General features: G+C 46.2%; 1 protein-coding gene and 1 pseudogene across 1 annotated transcript; one reads left to right on the plus strand and one right to left on the minus strand.

Moving 5' to 3' along the window:
* Positions 1–3,763: 3,763 nt before the first annotated feature.
* LOC125532854 lies at positions 3,764–8,333 on the plus strand (annotated as a pseudogene).
* Positions 8,334–12,056: 3,723 nt separating this feature from the next.
* LOC125532946 (transmembrane and coiled-coil domain-containing protein 4-like) lies at positions 12,057–15,933 on the minus strand. The gene is made up of 15 exons (XM_048696791.1): positions 15,713–15,933; positions 15,544–15,625; positions 15,062–15,460; positions 14,790–14,955; positions 14,550–14,702; positions 14,357–14,454; positions 14,041–14,132; positions 13,689–13,759; positions 13,472–13,607; positions 13,315–13,374; positions 13,133–13,215; positions 12,841–12,917; positions 12,611–12,681; positions 12,430–12,487; positions 12,057–12,347 (listed from the first exon to the last, which is right to left on the minus strand). The coding sequence occupies exons 1-15, from the start codon at positions 15,931–15,933 to the stop codon at positions 12,207–12,209; spliced, it is 1,908 nt and encodes a 635-aa protein (XP_048552748.1). The 3' UTR covers positions 12,057–12,206.
* Between the last annotated feature and the right edge of the window lie 4,134 nt (positions 15,934–20,067).

Here is a 20,067-nt window from a genome sequence, read left to right on the forward strand (position 1 = left end):
TGGGATTCGATCCGCACACCCATTGCCTAATGGGCGATAAAACGATGGCATGGCAACGCTGGCAAAGGTTGGCTCGCCGAGGCATAGCCCTTGGTCCAGCTAACGTGACGGAGCTGGTCAGCTAGTGACGTCGAAGTGTCCGGAGTAGGTTGATGAAGAGATGGCAAAGCCCCCGGTCTAGACGAGATGTCGAAGCCTCAATGTCAGCCGATGAGTCGAAGTAGGTCGGCGTGATGGACACCAGCTTGAAGAAGCAATAGTGCGGCCCTGCCGATGCAGGTCATGACGTGGTCGATGCCGGCTTGATGAAGTGACCGTGCGGCGATGCCAGTATGCCCGCTCCGTGTAATCCGTGGGGCGGCAATGTTGGTGATGATTTATCCTTCACGATGCTGGACTCTTGTTCGGCTTGCCGAGATGATGATCCGAAGAAGTTGAGCTCGGCTCAACAAAGTGACGACGTGTCTAGCGCAGGTCCGCAGCCCTGGAGCAATATCGCCGGACTGGTTTGACACCAGCATGATGATGAAGGCGACCTCGGGGGAGGCTTAAAAATTTACGGGCACGTGTTTAAAAACAACGCACAATACCCTAGAAGATAATTCCTCTAAAAAGGTTGTCCAATGTCACGTTCATAAAGAAACATGAATTCGGGTCGGATCCGTATTCGCGCAGAAAATGAATCCGAAAATTGATCCACTCATCGGAAGGTTCCCGGAGTTTGAACCGCCGGATCGAGCTGAAATTTGGAGGGGTGGTATATATGGGAATTCCGCAGTAGATGAACGATTGGATATTCCAGAGGACCTCCGAGCTTGGCTCTGGAGACTACGCCCTAAACTCGTCCAGATTCCCGTCCAGATTTGACAGGGCTCTGGTATATCATAGATTGTCGGAGATTCCTCCATCGGAACTCGACGAAATTTTTCATGACTGTTGTAGACTCAATTACGCACAATTCCACCAAAGTGATCGTCAAAGCGATGCTCTAAGAAGTGGTGGCAGTAGATACAAGTTTGCTGTTCGGAAAAACAGCACGGTCGCTCGAGGGCAATGTTGACGTTGAGCCCCCGAGCTCCATGGATGATTCCTCCATGATCTTGATAGAGATCGGAGTTTGATGTTGATGAAGGCCCTCGTCCGAACATGATGATCGGAGATGGAGCACGGTTCTCGGTCGAGCCAAAGTGACCAGTCGAGCCGGCGATGAAGATGCCGGCATCGCAGTTGACCTGCAGACGAGCCATTGATCCTTTTGCTGATCACACAACGGAACTCTCAATGAAAGCACCAATGCCGGTGTCAAAACCGGCGGATCTCGGGTAGGGGGTCCCGAACTGTGCGTCTAAGGCGGATGGTAACAGGAGGCAGGGGACACGATGTTTTACCCAGGTTCGGGCCCTCTTGATGGAGGTAAAACCCTACGTCCTGCTTGATTGATATTGATGATATGGGTAGTACAAGAGTAGATCTACCATGAGATCAGAGAGGCTAAACCCTAGAAGCTAGCCTATGGTATGATTGTTGTTGTATATATCTATCGACTAGCCTGGCCTCGGTTTATATAATGCACCAGAGGCCTAGGATAACAAGAGTCCTAGCCGAATACGCCGGTGGGGAGAAGTCCTTCTCTTGATCGCCAAGTCTTGTGGAATCTTCCTTGTAGGCGGCAGCTGTCGAAACTGGCCCATGAGTATACGGCCATGAGGGTCCTCGGCCCAATCTAACAGATCAGGAGATGACGTGGTGAGTACCCCCTAGTCCAGGACACCGTCAGTCAACTTATTCAAATCAAGTCTACAATATAAAGAGAGAGGCATAACACTAACACCGGCTCCAAGATCACACAAAGCAGTTTTAACATAGTTTCTTTTAATGGAGCATGGTATAGTTGGTACTCCTGGATCTTCAAGTTTCTTTGGTATTCCACCCTTAAAAGTATAATTAGCAAGCATGATGGAAATTTCAGCTTCTGGTATCTTTCTTTTATTTGTAACAATTTCTTTCATATACTTAGCATAAGGATTCATTTTGAGCATACCAGTCAAACGCATACGCAAGAAGATAGGTCTAAACATTTCAGCAAAGTGCTCAAAATCCTTATCATCCTTTTTCTTGGATGGTTTAGGAGGAAAAGGCATGGGTTTCTAAACCCATGGTTCTCTTTCCTTACCGTGCTTCCTAGCAACAAAGTCTCTCTCTTATCATAAAGTTGATTCTTTGATTGTGGGTTATCAAGATCAACAACAGGTTCAATCTCTACATCAGTATCATTGCTAGGTTGAGCCTCAACATGAACATCATTATTAACATTATTACTAGGTTCATGTTCATTACCAGATTGTGTTTCAGCATCAGAAATAGAAATATCATTAGGATTCTTAGGTCTGTCAATAACAGGTTCACTAGAAGCATGCAAAGTACTATCATTTTTATTTTTCTTCCTTTTAGAAGGACTAGGTGTATCAATATTAGTTCTCTGAGAATCTTGCTCAACTCTCTTAGGATGGCCCTCGGGATACAAAGGTTCCTGTGTCATTTTACCACCTCTAGTCATAACTCTGACAACATTATCATTTTTCTTACTATTCAATTCATTGAGCAAATCATTCTGAGCTTTAAGTACTTGTTCTCCTTGAGTGGTAACCATAGAAGCATGTTTACTAATAAGTTTAAGTTCACCTTTAACATTAGCCATATAATCACCCAGTGTTCAAGCAGATCAGCATTGCGTTTTAATTCTCTACCAAAATAAGCATTGAAGTTTTCTTGTTTAACCATAAAGTCATCAAACTCATCCAAGCATGGGCTAGCAAACTTAGTAAATGAGATTTCAGCTTTATCATATCTATAGAGAGAATTTACCTTTACTACTTGTGTCGGGTTATCAAGACCATGTATTTCTTCAATAGGTGATGGATTAAAACCATGTATTTCTTCAACATGCGGTAAATTGAGACCATGTATTTCTTCAATAGGAGGTAAATTCTTAACATCTTCAGCTTTAATATCTTTTTCCTTCATAGATTTCTTTGCCTCTTGCATATCTTCAGGACTGAGAAATAGAATACCCCTCTTCCTCGGAGTTGGCTTAGGAGTTGGTTCAGGAATTGGATCAGGAAGTGTCCAATTATTTTCATTAGTCAGCATATAATTCAATAGAATTTCAGCTTCATCTGGTGCTCTTTCCCTGAAAACACAACCAGCACAACTATCCAGGTGGTCTCTGGAAGCATCGGTTAGTCCATTATAAAAGACATCAAGTATTTCATTTTTATTAAGAGGATGATCAGGCAAAGCATTAAGTAATTGGAGAGGCCTCCCCCAAGCTTGTGGGAGACTCTCTTCTTCAATTTGCACAAAATTATATATTTCCCTTAAAGCAGCTTGTTTCTTATGAGCAAGGAAATACTTAGCAGAGAAGTAATAAATCATATCCTGGGGACTATGCACACAACCAGGTTCAAGGGAATTAAACCATATCTTAGCATCACCCTTTAATGAGAACAGAAATATCTTAAGGATATAATAATAGCGAGTTTTCTCATCATTAGTGAACAGGGTAACTATATCATTTAATTTAGTAAGATGTGTCACAACAGATTCAGATTCATAACCATAGAAAGGATCAGATTCAACTAAAGTAATTATCTCAGGATGAATAGAGAAATCATAATCCTTATCAGTAACAAAGATAGGTGAAGTAGCATAAGCAGGATCCGTCTGATACCTAAGTTACCAAATTGTGTATGTCTGAATTATTTTCTTCATCTTGTTAATTCAGGGAGACATATATGAGATAGCCAAAAGCTTCCAATCTCTGCAAATTAATGATGTAAGTACTACACTAACAAATAAAAGCTGGCGATGTGATGAGGTTGCTTATTTGGTAATAACCGATAGGTTCTCTAGCTTGATCTAACAGCACTTATTGTGTGTTAAATCCTTTTCAGTGGTTGGTAAATGAAAAGCAGAGGCTGAGCCATCTCCGTGACCGTGCTAGCGAAACTGGACGCCGAAAAGAATATCCTTCTAACTTACCATGTTGAGCTATTGTTATATTTTTTATCTTAGTGTTGGTGTTCGTGTTTCTGTGGGTCGTATAGTGTGAAGATCTTGTTTTAGTCCTTGATTGTTTAGTCATGGCTTGGCATGCATATGCTCACCATAGCTGAACCTTTAAAGCTATCAAATAAACTACCATTGTGCACATATTTGTTGGCCTGAGGACACATTTATTCTGGCAAACTTTAACTCATAACATTTGTGACCAAGGACGGTGCTATTGTAGGGTTTAGAATTTGTAATTTTTTTTGAGAGTTTCTCATAACCTCTTTGGAGAACGAAGATACTACATGGGATTGCTAGGTACCGGGTTTAGCTCACAACCTCTTTGGCGGTTATTTTTCGTTTTATGTTGTTTTGTCTTCAATTGGAGTTTCTTATCTCCGAACTTTGTTTCTCGCACTTACCGAATAGTATCGGCCTTATTGAGGGTTATCTTTATGAAGAGAACACAATATTTTGTGACCCTCATTTAATGGAGATAAACAACTTTTGTATTGTTCTCATCCTTCCTTTATTTTGTGTTACATAAAATGATATGGTGGAAACCATCTTTCATCCCCGAGCTATCATTCAGTGTTCTAAAGATGTTGCATGTGCATCTATCCTGTCATATAATCTCAATTAATTTATGTTTGGCTTTCTTTTTGCATAAGATAGGTAATCATGTGTGCTCTTCATTTAAGTGTTGTTATTGGTGCTACCTTCATTTGATGATCCTTAACTATGTCATACACTAAGAGAGTGCGTAGAGAAGTTACAACTTCTGAACACTCCTGAAGAAATAGCACGCAAGATTAATGAAGTTCCAGAAGTACATGTTGACCCCCATATGGCTCCTACTTATGAATCTGCTGAAGAATGGAATGATGAAACAACTGGTACTTCACCTGTTGACTGTTAATCATATTCTACAATTTATGTTCCACTAGTAAATATTAATTTTCTGAGAACTTATTGACTTTTATGCAGTTGATTTGACCATAAATAGGAATGGACCAGATCTTCTGTTTCCTGGAAGAGAAGGGACAGAATCAAACGCTGTGCAGTACCTGTCACAAAAATGTCCCGATGCTAGTCGTCACTCTAGTTTAAATCTTCCTACGGAGGGCGTAACACATATACCAGGAGCAGGAAGTATCACTAATTTGCAGGCAGCAAATGGGTTGAATATTCCTCGGCCTCGCATTGATTTAAATAATACAGCGGGTGATGCTGCATCAGTTCCGTCATCTGGGGTTGTATCAAGTGACACGGAGCCAGAAAAAGTATGGCACTACAAGGACCCTTCTGGAAATGTTCAGGGCCCGTTTACTCTTTCACAGCTATCCAAGTGGACTACTTATTTCCCAAGTGGCATGAAGATATGGCTCACATTTGAGAGTGAAGAGAACTCATTGTTGCTGACTGAAGTGCTCTCAACACAGAAGAAAGATATCATTCAACCTACGCCAGTTATTAACAATAATAAATCTGCATGGGCAGGCTCTGGGCAAGATAGAATTAACCCAAGTATGACTGGAAACATTACTTCCCCTATTGGCTATAATGTTGTCTACTCTTCTGGGTTACCCAGCCAGTCTTCTGACCGTCCTCCTCTGAGAAGAGAAAGTCCAAACTTTATGGGTGAAGCTTTGCCATCAACAACATGCTGGGAGCCACTGGCTTCTAGTGTCCAGATTCAGCATCAGGCAAACTATGCAAGCACCATTCCATCTTTTGCTGGTTCATATAGATCAACAGGACCTCATGGTGATGGGGTCCCCCGAGAAAAGATTGGGGAACACAACAATCGCCAAGAAACCGGTGGTTTGTGTAGTCCAACCCCAGCACCAAAGATTCACAACAGCCAGAGTAACATGAAGCCTGAGAGCTGTTCAAGGTCAAATCTTGTTGATGGAAGAGAATCCAATTCAGCCTTGGGCATTCCTAGTCAGTCAAGAGCTCCTGCCTGCGGTGCACAATCAACTTCATTTACATGCACTTCTAGTTCAAGCAAGACCAAGGAGATCATGAATCTGCAGAAACCATGCCCCCCTGATGCATCAAATGCTTCAGTTAATCAACTTTTTGAGCCTAAAATTGATTCAGTGTTATCCCCTGGCACTCAAGATCAATATCCCAGTCCAAATCCAAAATTTGAGAGGAAGCAGCCTGTGATGAACAAGTCAGGGTCAACATCAGTAGCACCTGAAGATTCAGCTACAAAGGCATATGACCACTCTTCAATAGCTTTCGTGTCAGAAACATCTGGTCCGCCTTCAAGTAAATTTGTTGGCTTGCAATTACTTAAGGAAACACAAACATCATGTGTAGAAGAAAGAGATCTAAAAGATGGAGGCTGTGTCACTCAAACAGCACCACTAAAAGGAGATGCCACATCAGCTAAGAGAGATAACATAACTGTTAGTTCTGTCTCTGATGCTGGAGTTTGTGATGTGCTGGGATCTTTGACAGAACCAAACTGTGGAACTTATAATGTGCATGCTGGAATGCCTTTGGAAAATGTCACCCCAGCTTCAGCTGAGGAAGAAAGGCCGCAGTGCTCTAGCCCTATTGCGCTATCTCCTTGGGGTGAACCTAGTTACTATCAAGGCGGAGCTGTTGATTCTGCTCTGTGGGGTGTTCAAGATGACCCAAGCAATGACATGTGGTCATTGTCTTCACCAACACCTGCTCTCCAACCCTCCTCAGGTAATGAAATTGTAGTCTTTTCCTGTTTTTGTTGTTAACTTGACAGAGAATCTTACACCATCTTCTACAGATCTTGGAGCTGATGGAAAAGATACTTCATGCATTATAGAGGAGGCAGTAGTAGCCCGAGGAAGTAGCGCTGTTGGTGAAATATCACCAACACCAGAGGAAAAGATGGAAAAAGGCAACCCAAGCGCTTCCACAGATTGTGGAGTGCCAGAGCAGGTAATCCTTATTTGTAAGATCTAGGGCTTGAGGTCCAAGCGTGATGTGTCTTTCAAAAAGAGAAATCCTAGCAACATGATCCTCTAAATATCCGAGGATTGACGTCCAACTAAACATGTTACTTCTGACTTGATTAGGTAAAACTAAAACCAAGTGCTGCATTGTTGAACTCATCTCTCAAGAGCACAGAAGCTTCAGGCGGGCAACCATTAGGCTCATCTTTGGAGGGGAGCACAAAAGCTTCAGGTCGGCAACTGGTAGGCTCATTCCTGGACGGGAACACAAAAGTTTCAGGCAGGCAAGCATCAGGCCAATTTCTCGAGGGGAGCACAAAGGCTTCAGTATGGCAATCAGGTTCATGTCTAGAGACAAGCACTAAAGGTTCAGGCTGGGGTTCATCTGTAGATGGAAGCACAAAAGGTTCAGGCTGGGGTTCATCTGTAGATGGAAGCACAAAAGGTTCAGGGCGGGGTTTATCTCTAGAGGTAAACGCAAAAGGTTCAGGTTGGGGTTCATCTCTAGAGGGAGGCACAAAAGGTTCAGGTTGGGGTTCATCTCTCGAGGGAGGCACAAAAGGTTCAGGTTGGGGTTCATCTCTAGAGGGAAGCACACAAGCCTCAGGCTGGTTACGATCAAGTTCATCTCCGGAGGGGAGAAAAACTCCAGGTCGGCATTCGTCAGCCCGTGAGAGTTCAAAGGTGAATTTCAAGAGTGGCAGCCAAAACCGTAACTCGTCTTCAGGTCACCAAACAACACCAACAGCTAAAAGCTCTTCAGAAGCACAAAGGAGACAGGGAAGCACCAATTCAAATTCTGCTGGCTGGGGAGAGGCACCAGGGAGCAACAAGAGCTGGCATCCATCTTCTGGCAGTGCTAGTCGAGGCAGCCAGTCGAATCAACACCATGATAGGCACTGTCATGGCAACGAATCACGGCGGGGTAGCTATCAGGGCAATGATTCACGGCGTGGTAGCTCGAACCACTCTAGGAGGTCGTCTGATCATCGTCAAGATCATGGCAGCGGTATGTCGTCAAGATCATCGTCAAGAGGGCAGTCTCAACGAGGAATATGCAAATATTATGAGAATGGCCACTGCTGGAAGGGGCCATCTTGCTCTTTTGTACACCGTTGACCATCGTGGTAGGAAACACATTGTGAAGGTACCACGCCTTACCCCACATTTTTGTATAGCCTGACAAGCCACTTTGTAGTCAGCTTAGAACAGAGCTCTTGGCGCCACTCAGATGCTAGTACATATATCCATACGATTGGATAGCATTTTACGCTTAAAAGACCACTGATGATGAGTATGAATGCAGATTCTCTGCTTCTGGAGCCTGATTTATTCCACTCTGTTCAGTTCAATGGAGTTGACTTCAGTTTTCCCATGACCAGGAAAAAAATGTTTATGTGCGGATATGGATTCTAATCCTGGGCTCATATGCACCCTTGTGAATAGTAAAAGAAAAATCTGTTTTTTTTGCCAACAATCATCATGCGTATCATATTTTACCTTTTTAGATGAACGGAAAAACTATAGCCTACACGTGTGGGCGTTTGTAGATCGTCCACACGCCTCCATCATCACTCATTTTGCCACGTATGAATAGATGACATCAATAGAAATCTTTTTGGTTTTCGGCTTAAAAATGTTTTATCTCCTAAATAAAAAAGCAAACTAAAAATCCGTTTTCATCATTAAATCTGTCTCGACGAGATCTTCAAAACTAGACATCATGTTGATATGTTTTGATGATTTTTTTTCCCTAGAAGTTGCCATGATGTTTACACTATAGTTGCCATAGTTCTTAAACTAAAGTTGCCATGTGGCATTTTTAGTTTGTAGATCATGGCAATTTTAGTTTTTTGATGATGGCAATTTCAGTACTTTGGCCATGAAAATAATTTTTTATTGAACAATTGCAATTTTAAGTGCATGTATCATGGCAATTTTAGTTTATGGTGCATGGCAAGTCTAGTTTCTTAATCTCCGTTTTATAATATGTTAAAATTTACTTTTAGATGTAAAAGAAAATAGTTGAAACATATCATGGCAACTTCAGTGTAAATATCATGGCAATTCATGTGCAATAGACATGGCAACTTTTAATCAAAAAAAAATTCACCGAAATATATCGATATGAGATCTAGTTTTGAAGATCTCGTCGCGAGAGATTTAATGGTAAAAACGGATTTTCAATCGGATTTTTCATTTAAGAGATAAAACATTTAAAAAATTGAAAATCCAAAAAAATTCTTGCATGCATGCGATGACGTGACAATCTATTTGTATTAGAGAAGTGTGGTGCGTCTCCTTTCCTGCCACACGTGTGACAGTTATTGACGTCCAATATTAAACTTAATAAAAACTGCTTAATTATTCGACAACTCCTACGCTCGCGATCATTAGCCTTGCTGAACAACTTAGAGTGAGTATCGCCTACCCGAAGCCACTGCAGCCTGCATCGATGTCTGATGCGAAACCTGTGAATCGCAGCCAGGCCGAGAAGCTTGTGTCTTAGAGCATCTCCAGCCATTGGCCCCCTAGGCGGCTATTTTATGCGCGCCCTGGGGACGAGCCGGCGCTAAAATCGGTGCGGGGGCGAGCGGGTCCGCTCGCCCTATGGTCGCCCCCAGACGCGGGTTTTTTATTTTGAAAAAATGAATTCGGCAAAGTTCGATAAATTGCACAAAATGTTCGGCTAAATTCGGCAAACTTGACATAATATTTGACATGTTTGACGTTATTACATAAGTTATTAAAAAACAACAACTATGGGGCGAAGAAGTCGCTGTGCGCGGCGAAGTCGCCGCCGTCCTCCTCGTTGTTGTCGGCGTCGGCCTTCTCCTTCTTGATGGCGCGGCCGCCCCTGTTGGATCCCTGCCCGGCGTCTCCATGACGGACCGGTGGCGGCGACGCGTCGTCATCGCTGTCATCGAGGATGACGACGCCTCCCTCGTTTCGGCCACGGCACCGAGCTTCGAAGCGCTCGTAGGCGAGGCGCTGGCGCTCCAGCTCTAGCTGCGCCCACTCATCGCGCACCCATTTGAGGGCCGCCGCGTCGTCGAGCTGCTCCTCCTTGACGCCGCCGGCGAGCCCCGGCTTCGTCTTTGGCTTAACGTAGTGCGGAGGAGCCGAGGAGGGGGCGCGCCTGCCGCCCTCGTTGATGACGATGCCGGCGCTGCGGGTGCGCCGACCAAGCGGCGTCTCCGCGGCGGGCTCGACCTTGACGCTGAATAGCGCCGGCGAGCCGGAAGAGTGGGAGGAGGAGCGGGAGGACGACTGAGATGAGGAAGACGAGGAGCCGAACCTCCTAGGCACCCATGGCCCGGTGCTCCGGCGTGGGGGCGGGACAACCGCCGCATCAGGGTATATGCCAGCGGCGGGTCATTGCCGCCCTCGAGGTACGCCAGCATCTCGTGGAGTGTGCGGCTCGGGACGCCCCACCAGACGCGGCGCCTGTCGCTGTTCTTGACGCCGCCCACCACCGGCGCCCTGTTCGTGGACGCCAACCGCTGCGCCTGTCGGCGCTGGAAGTACTCTGCCCACGCTGCGTGGTTGTCGATGGCGTACTGAGGGACGGCGCGCTGCTCTTCCGTCAGGGACGAACGCACGCGGTCGACCTCGGTGGCGAAGATGCCGGGACGCGCCTCGACGTCGGGCATAGGGGGGATGGGGACGCCCCCGTTGCTGAGCCTCCACCCCGTCGGCCCGGCGCGCATGTCAGGCGACGCCGGGATGTTGGCCTCGAACAGGAGGTACGTCTCCCACTCCTGGAGCGAGCGGCGACCGAAGCTGTTGACCGTCGCGGCGTCGCCGAGGAAGCGTTCGGCCATCGAGGGGGAAAGGGAAGGGGAGGGAAGGGGAGAGCGGCAGAGCTCGGCGGCGGGGGGAGGGAGGCAGAGCTCATCGGCTCGGGCTGGTGTGGCCAGCGGTGAGGGGGAGCCTCTGGTTTTATAGCCCGCACCGTGTGTACGCGTGGCAGAAGGGGAGGCGTCGTCGCGCCCGTCCCTCATGACGCGCCGTCCATGAGGAATCAATGGCAAGGCTGACCGGCGGCAGCCTTGCCATTGATTTCCCGCGGGAAACCAATACGTTCTGGGAAAGACGAAGCGCGTGCCGCTGACTCGGCGGGCCCGCGGCTCTTTCGCGTCAAAACCAACGAAAAATGGGCTTCTGGGGCCGCCGACGCTTATTACCGCCTAAGTCAACGAAAAACGGGTTTCCGGAAACGCGACTGAGCTGATTTTTGGGTGCCGATGCAAAAAAAATGTTTAAGGAGGGTTTGTTGGGGACGCGGCTGGAGATACTCTTAGATGCACACGCAGCCCGATCTCAGCGATGTTGAGGTCCCGGTTGTCCTGTGCATGATCAAGTCCCAAGATGATCTGATCGGCAATGTAACTGAGCAGATTAATGCTGCCCACATGAGAGCGAAGAGCGTGGGCGAGCTTGTACAGCTTGTGGTGGAGAATCTACATAGCATTTCCATGCGTCACAGTAGCGGACCAAGAATTGGCGACGATGCCCTGAAACCCACGAAGCTTGAGCCAATAGTCTTTAAGTCAGAATTCCCTGTACTGACGATGGAGTTGCCCTTAAATGTTCTATTAAGTCCCTCCTTAAGGACAAGAGGGGGATAGATCTCTAAAGTTCTCAACCGAATCGAACAAGGAGATCGCTGCATTGGCATAAATTTTTTCCTCCTTCAACGCAAATAAAGACCTGACCCATGGTTTGAGATGTTTTCTCAGGATCTTCAATTTAGCATCAATCCTCTTGGCAACATCTGTATAATGTATGGACTGGAGGCATAGAGGGACAAATAATTCTCATGCTCAACCCACCAATCTTCAAACCCGAAAATGTTGCTCCTAACCACTGTTGTTTGGACATGAATAACACAAGGGATGCGATCAGATCTTGAGTTCAACAGTTTGATCCGTCATAAAATGACATATCTTCTGAACTCACCGTGTTACTCGCATGTGTATTTCGCTAGTCAAACAGTTCTATGGAACCAGGCGTCAAGCCTGGTAAGCTATCTCAAAAAAAAAAAGTTCTATGGAAATGCTGAGACTTATGGATAAAACAGACTACAAGTACCCCCGATCGTTTTTCCATTCTCTTACAACAAAAGTTTCCTTTATTAGCTACAACCTTTGGTGACTATATTCATCACAGCTAACACCGTTCCTGAGTAGCAGAAGTTCATCGCGGTTATTTCGATCTGGGCGTGCTGGACCTGGGCGTGGAGGGGGAGAACACCGGGTAGTAAGTATTCAGCTCCAGCTGCTCCAGGATCTGCTGCATGAGTCCCAGGTAGGAGGAGTGCCCCACGACGAGCTCGCTAACATCAACCTGCGTGAGTCGAGCAGCAACCTAGTCAAGAAAAGTACTCTCTTGTAGTGATCTAAAAAGTCTTATATTTTTTTTTTTTTACATTTTCAACTCCGGGGACTTGGATTGCTTGGATGCCAGCCAAACCTTGCGTGAGCAGACTGCACGAGAGGCTAGTTTGTCAGAGCACTCAGAGGGCTGCGTGCATCACTCGATGCAGAGGCCGAGGTTTTCCCCCCTCTCTTTTCGACGGAAAACGAAGAGCATTCAGGGTTACGAGTTACCTCGCCCGGAAAGTGACGCCGAGGATCCAATCCTTGGTGGAGTACACGTTCACAAGCCTTCCAGCAACCATCTGCACATGCGTACATATGGGTTCAGCTGTGTAGGATTTCACATACAAACTTCCCAGTTGATGCAGAGCCTGATAGTATGACTCTCTTCAATTCATACCAATAAGAACAATTCTGGTGGTTTCTTGGGAGAAGAAGGTCAGAATAGCTACTGCCCTTACCTTCCTGGCAGGCCCCCACAACTCGTCATTAACTGAAATCGGTGCACCTATCAGCACAGCCCTCTCGACGATTCCCTCTGTTCATGTTCAATTTGTCAGCTGAATAAACAACTGACTCCATATTGGTAGACATTTAGCGCGCGGGGCTCGTTTCGAATAAGAAGCTTTCGCAAAATGTTCATGTAAACCAGAAAAGTTCCTCAGCTCCAAGCGGTCCATATTGGCTAACATTTACAGTTATGTACTTAATTATGCTCCTGCATGGTCTAGAAAAAAAACACAGGATACGCACCGTTATTGCCCGAAAGAGCTAATTCCTGCAAACATTTGAACACGACACGCGCACCGAGTGAAAAACCTATGAGAGTGACAGGCCTGGAAATGATTGTGACATGGGGGGAGACAATTAGCTCCATGCAGACACAAGGGTTTACTGAATCATTTAGATTGCAGGTATGATTCAGGTATGGGTACCTGCTTCCTTGCAGTCCATTGAGCAACACTTCAGCAAGCATTATCCCAACCTTATCTGATCTGGAGTCATCTACTAGATTTATCAGGTAGAAAAGATTACAAGAACGCAGGCTAAGTTAGAAAGGACAATAAACTACGAAATAGTGGAGGAAGGCACCTGTCAATAGCAACGGACCATGTGCTGTCAATAAAATCTGCAGCAGCTACCAAGGTAGCAGGCCATGCAAATGCTGAAATTATACCGCTTAACACAGTCTGCATCGCACCTTCCCTCATCAGCTCCATTGCAAATCCTGCAGTGATAACCGAAACTCTTAATAAAATTATTTAAAGCGTAGGCGGAATGCACCTTATGCATGAATCGTTAACATTACTTGATGCCAGAAAATCCTGTATTGCTGTACTCAAGGCAATTATATGCTTAGTCTCCCACTGAAGAATGTACCTGCCAAGTGCCAGTGAGAATTGCAAAGGGTGTCTAGTTATGCATGGTAAGATTCTTCTTGAAAACAATTACTCAATGCAAGCCTGTTGCTAGAAAATGAATTACGTGGAACTCACCTCTATCCATGTTATCTGAATTTCTTCTATCATAAATCTAATTTCTGGCGTTTGTTTACTTGTTGGTTGTTGCAACATTAAAGCATAAGAATATGCTGCTAAGGAATGGGCATATAAATAAGAAGAGCTGTGCTCAGCAACTGCTACTGTATTAGAAAAATGTACCTCTCTAAGTTAGTTTTCCATCCTTCCCACGGCTTTAAAAAATCGTCTTCATTAAAAGCGAATCCAGAAACCATGATGCAGACTGCTAGGCGCTGCAAGTGAAAAAAAAACCCCCATGAAACCCAGTTCATCTTATCAGTAAACAGCATTGTACTCCCTCCGTAAAGAAATATAAGAGCGTTTAGATCACTATTCGCTCTTATAGTGATCTAAACGCTCTTATATTTCTTTATGGAGGGAGTAATTGTTAAGGAAAATGCAGCAAGACAGTGCATTGGATGGACCAGTGTACAGCTGAAAGAGAACAAACACCTACACCCTGGTTATGGTTCTGGCCGAGGGCTTTGAACTCGAATTCTTTCACATCTCCAATTCTTTTGGCCATTTTGGAACCAGTTAACCCAGCTCCAGCAGCTGATTCCAACCAAAGATGACGATTAGTTACTGTGGATGATTAAATACTTGTGGATCATCATCTAATCTAATGGAGCAAAATGTGGAAGGCACACCTCCAAATGATGCGGCAACTGCTACTGAGCCAGCGGTGTGTCCAGCAGCAGTAGCTATAGCAGCAAATCCGCTAGCCCCTATCACAGGGACAAGTGCGTGCAACGTCGGAGCAAGAGCAGTGAACCCTGCAGCAATCGCCGGAGCAGCTAGACCTGTAAAAAGATTCAGTTAACTAGTTCAGCAGATCGCGGAGAGATGTCATCAAGATTGCTTTCGACACGGTGTAACATAATCATCACCCCCGGAGATAGCCATGAGCGTCCCTCCGGTCAAGGCGGCGGCGCCGATGATCCCCCCGCGCCTCCATTTCTGCCACCTGCTTCTCGGCGACGTACTTTCACGCAATTTCTCTTCCTCTTTCGCTGCAGCCATAGCAGAGCAAGCAACCATTATCTCGACAGCTTCCTACAATGCCAAAGGTGTTCGACGCCAAAGAAAAAATTCAGCACGGTAGGAACTAGCTAGCACGCTGCTTCATTATGCGCATTCTGGGGGAATGGTGGTTGGTTACCATCTTGATCCACTTGACGTCGAGCCAAGTCGCGATCAGCCGGAGCGCGACGCGGTGGCGGGCGTCGTAGCCCTTCCTGATGCGGGGGGACCCCATGCCGTCCTCGCCCATGTTCACGTCCGCCACGCAGGCTGAGAGGAGCATGTACAGCACCGCCATCTTCCGGTAGTCCTTGGAGCGCCCGCCGCCGCCCGGCGACGACGGCGAGCCGTCGTCAGCCGGTTCTTCGTCATTGTCGGCGCCGAGCACGTGTTGGTTGAACAAGTCGTCTGGTGCAACGTCGTTCTCCAGGCCCATCGCCATCGCGTCGACGGCTTTGGCGAGCGCCAGCTCGAGGTCGGACCTATCGGCGGCGGCCTTCTCGCCGTCGTCTTCGTCCTCGAACACTTTCCGGAGAAACTGCGCGCGCGAGGAAACGTCACACGATACGTCGAAATGGGGGCGGAATTCAACGCGGACGACGCGGCATTGTTGGCACGTACGGCTCCAATGTGGTGCTTGGGCTGGGAGGTCGCCGCCGTCTTCTCCACGCCCGGCCAGGCCTTGGGGTCGATCTCGAGAAACCTGAGAATTGAAACGCGACGCGCGCACCATGACACGCCGGATCAAGAGACGGAGCACGCATGTGAGAGGAAGGGGGAGAGGGGTGACCGGAGGACGGGGCGGAGGAGGCCGCGGGAGTCGTGGGTCCAGAGGTCGCGGCCGTCGGGGTCGTCGCTGGAGAGGACGACGGTCTCAGGGTCCGGGCCCTCGTCGAGGCCGTGGGAGCCGAGAAGGACGCGCTGGTGGATCTGCGCCTGGCGGAGCGCGAGCGCGAGGAGCGCACCCGCGGCGTACCGCTGCGTCTGGCTCAGCGTCGACGACGTGGCCATTGCCCGGCGCCGGCGGTGTCCACTGCGCCGAGAGCGCTGCGGGGCCAACGAAATCCGCGACCTTGCCGATGTTGGCAGTCTTTAGCCGCGCGTGCGGGCGAATCGGCTCCGGGCGATATTGCGTGCAACCGACTGAGGAGAACGAAGTCCCGAACGAACGCTCGCATGCACGTACGTCAACCCGCACCGATCATGTAACATGAAAACCTTGCACGGATTTTTTAAAATATATTTACTTGCAACAGAGCTCACGGGAGAAAAAAAAATACCACACTCCCCTGATGCAATAACCACGACTCAAGACCCAATAGATCCACATCCTTTATTTCAAGCACATGCCATACCATCTGTGATGTCACTTATCCTCTTATCACCCCCGCCGACGATGGCCTCAGTGCTCACAGAATCACAATGCGTTTGAATGTTGTCAATTCTAAGACATCTCTCTGCATAACATGAGAAATCTGATTTTTTTTCCTATGAGGTTTTGGCGAGGCGTGCATGCGTGATTATAGATGATTTGTTTGTCTCCAATTTTAGTTTTGCTAAGGTGTTCATTTCTAATCCGGATTGGCACCATATGAAAGAAAACCAGATCATGCATGGTTGATTGATGTTGCACCATAAATAGCATTTTTTAAAATGGTTAACTGGTAAAATAACATCATATTTAGATTCTAAATACTTTTCTAATCAAACTTCATATATAGCATGTTAAATTCGAAGGTAGGGCTTATAAGATATGAATATTTTACAAAAATATTTGATATATGCGGGTTGATTAACCCAATTATCAGGGGTTTCCCGCAAAACAGAAAATGTGACTTAAAACTAGCATATGGGTTGATTACCAGTAACATTAGAGGGTTTTCTGCAAAAGTGAAAATTTGACTTAGAACTGAACTGCGGGTTGTTTACAAGAAACTTCAAGGGGGTTTCCATAAAATAGCATGACAGACCAAGAATACTTATTCTCTTAATAGTAGGTATAGATTTCCAAATGCTATAGAGCTATAATGTCAGCTCTGACCGTTTCTGGCGTGAACGTGCTCCACATCATCGGATCGATTGCATGAATTTTGAAGCGGGCAGTGAAGGCATGGGTTGACATGTTATGCAGTGCACTAGTGCAGAATGCTTCTACACAACCTTTAATTGGCGGGGCACCACTTTCAATCGAAGCCATCGTCATTTTTCTAAAATATCTGTGGTGTGGGCAAATTTTGTACGCCACCACTATGGAGTCACGTGCAAAATGGCAAGCAGGTAACTACACCACTGCCATGTGGGCCCAACAACCTACCAGCCACGGGCTTTATTGGTGGGATGTTAGAGACTCAACACACCACTAATTACTACCTAGCTATGTTGTGGGCTAAATGAACACACTACTGGTTTCGTGAGTCGCACGCCACTACCTGGTGTTGGAAATATGCCCTAGAGGCAATAATAAATTGGTTATTATCATATTTCCTTGTTCATGATAAATATTTATTATTCATGTTAGAATTGTATTGATCGGAAACTTATATACATGTGTGAATACATAAAACAACACTGTGTCCCTGGTACATAGGCCTCTACTAGACTAGCTCGTTGATCAAAGATGGTCAAGGCTTCCTAACCAAGACATGAGTTGTCATTTAATAACGGGATCACATCATTAAGAGAATGATGTGATGGACAGACCCAAGCATATATAAACTTAGTAACAAATCTATCATGGTGATGCATAACAACGAGAGAGGAAGAGTGTTGTCCATGTATCCTCGTAGACCGTAAGCGAAAGCGTTATGACAACGCGGTTGATGTAGCCGTACGTCTTCACGATCCGACCGATCCTAGTACCGAAAGTACGGCACCTCCGCGATCTGCACACGTTCGGCTCGGTGACGTCCCACAAACTCTTGATCCAGCTGAGTGTCGAGGGAGAGCTTCATCAGCACGATGACGTGATGACGGTGATGATGAAGCTACCGGCGCAGGGCTTTGCCTAAGCACTATGACGATATGACCGAGGTGGATTATGGTGGAGGGGGGCACCGCACATGGCTGGAAACAATCAACTTGTGTGTTCTAGGGTGCCCCCTACCCCGTATATAAAGGAGCAAGGGGGAGGCCGGCTGGCCTTGGGGCGTGCCAAGGAGAGGGAGGAGTCCTCCTCCTAGTAGGAGTAGGACTCCCCCTTTCCTAGTCCAACTAGGAAGAAGGAGGGGGGAGGAAGGAGAGGGAGAGAGGGAGGGAAAAAGGGGGCGCCCCCCCTCCTTGTCCAATTCGGACTCCCAGGAGGGCAGCCCTATGGCCCCTCCTCTCTCTCACACAAGGCTCATGTTGGCCCATTAGTTCCCTCGGGGGTTCCGATAACCCCCCGGCACTCCGATAATTATTCGGTGACCCCCGGAACTCTTCCGGTGTCCGAATATAGTCATCCAATATATCAACCTTTATGTCTCGACCATTTCGAGACTCCTCGTCATGTCCGTGATCACATCCGGGACTTCGAACTAACTTCGATACATCAAAACACATAAACTCATAATACTGATCGTCACCGAATGTTAAGCGTGCGGACCCTACGGGTTCGAGAACTATGTAGACATGACCGAGACACGTCTCCGGTCAATAACCAATAGCGGAACCTGGATGTTCATATTGGCTCCCACATATTCTACGAAGATCTTTATCGGTCAAACCGCATAACGATATACGTTGTTCCCTTTGTCATCGGTATGTTACTTGCCCGAGATTCGATCGTCGGTATCTCAATACCTAGTTCAATCTCGTTACCGGCAAGTCTCTTTACTCATTTTGTAATGCATTATCCCGCAACTAACTCATTAGTCACATTGCTTGCAAGGCTTATATTGATGTGCATTACCGAGAGGGCCTAGAGATACCTCTCCGACAATCGGAGTGACAAATCCTAATCTCAATCTATGCCAACTCAACAAACACCATCGGAGACACCTGTAGAGCACCTTTATAATCACCCAGTTACGTTGTGACATTTGGTAGCACACAAAGTGTTCCTCCGGTATTCGGGAGTTGCATGATCTCATAGTCATAGGAACATGTATAAGTTATGGAGAAAGCAATAGCAACAAACTAAACGATCATCGTGCTAAGCTAACGGATGGGTCAAGTCAATCACATTATTCTCTAATGATGTGACCCCATTAATCAAATGACAACTCATGTCTATGGTTAGGAAACATAACCATTGTTGATTCAACGAGCTAGTCAAGTAGAGGCAAACTAGTGACACTCTGTTTGTCTATGTATTCACACATGTACTAAGTTTCCGGTTAATACAATTCTAGCATGAATAATAAACATTTATCATGATATAAGGAAATATAAACAACAACTTTATTATTGCCTCTAGGGCATATTTCCTTCAATCTCCCACTTGCACTGGAGTCAATAATCTAGATTACATTGTAATGATTCTAACACCCATGGAGTCTTGGTGCTGATCATGTTTTGCTCCTGAGAGAGGCTTAGTCAATGGGTCTGCAACATTCAGATCCATATGTATCTTGCAAATCTCTATGTCTCCCTCCTTGACTTGATCGCAGATGGAATTGAAGCGTATCTTGATGTGCTTGTTCTCTTGTGAAATATGGATTCCTTTGCCAAGGCAATTGCACCAGTATTGTCACAAAAGATTTTCATTGGACCCGATGCACTAGGTATGACACCTAGATCGGATATGAACTCCTTCATCCAGACTCCTTCATTTGCTGCTTCCAAAGCAGCAATGTACTCTGCTTCACATGTAGATCCCGCCACGACGCTCTGTTTAGAACTGCTCCAACTAACAGCCCCACCGTTCAATATAAACACATATCGGTTTGCGATTTAGAATCGTATGGATCAGTGTCAAAGCTTGCATCAACATAACCATTTACGATGAGCTCTTTGTCACCTCCATAAATGAGAAACATATCCTTAGTCCTTTTCAGGTACTTCAGGATGTTCTTGACCGCTGTCTAGTGATCCACTCTTGGATTACTTTGGTACCTCCCTGCTAAACTAATAGCAAGGCACACATCAGGTCTGGTACACAGCATTGCATACATGATAGAGCCTATGGTTGAAGCATAGGGGACACCTTTCATTTTCTCTCTATCT

The sequence above is a fragment of the Triticum urartu genome, chromosome 1 (genome assembly GCF_003073215.2).
Source record: "Triticum urartu cultivar G1812 chromosome 1, Tu2.1, whole genome shotgun sequence".
NCBI lineage: Eukaryota > Viridiplantae > Streptophyta > Magnoliopsida > Poales > Poaceae > Triticum > Triticum urartu.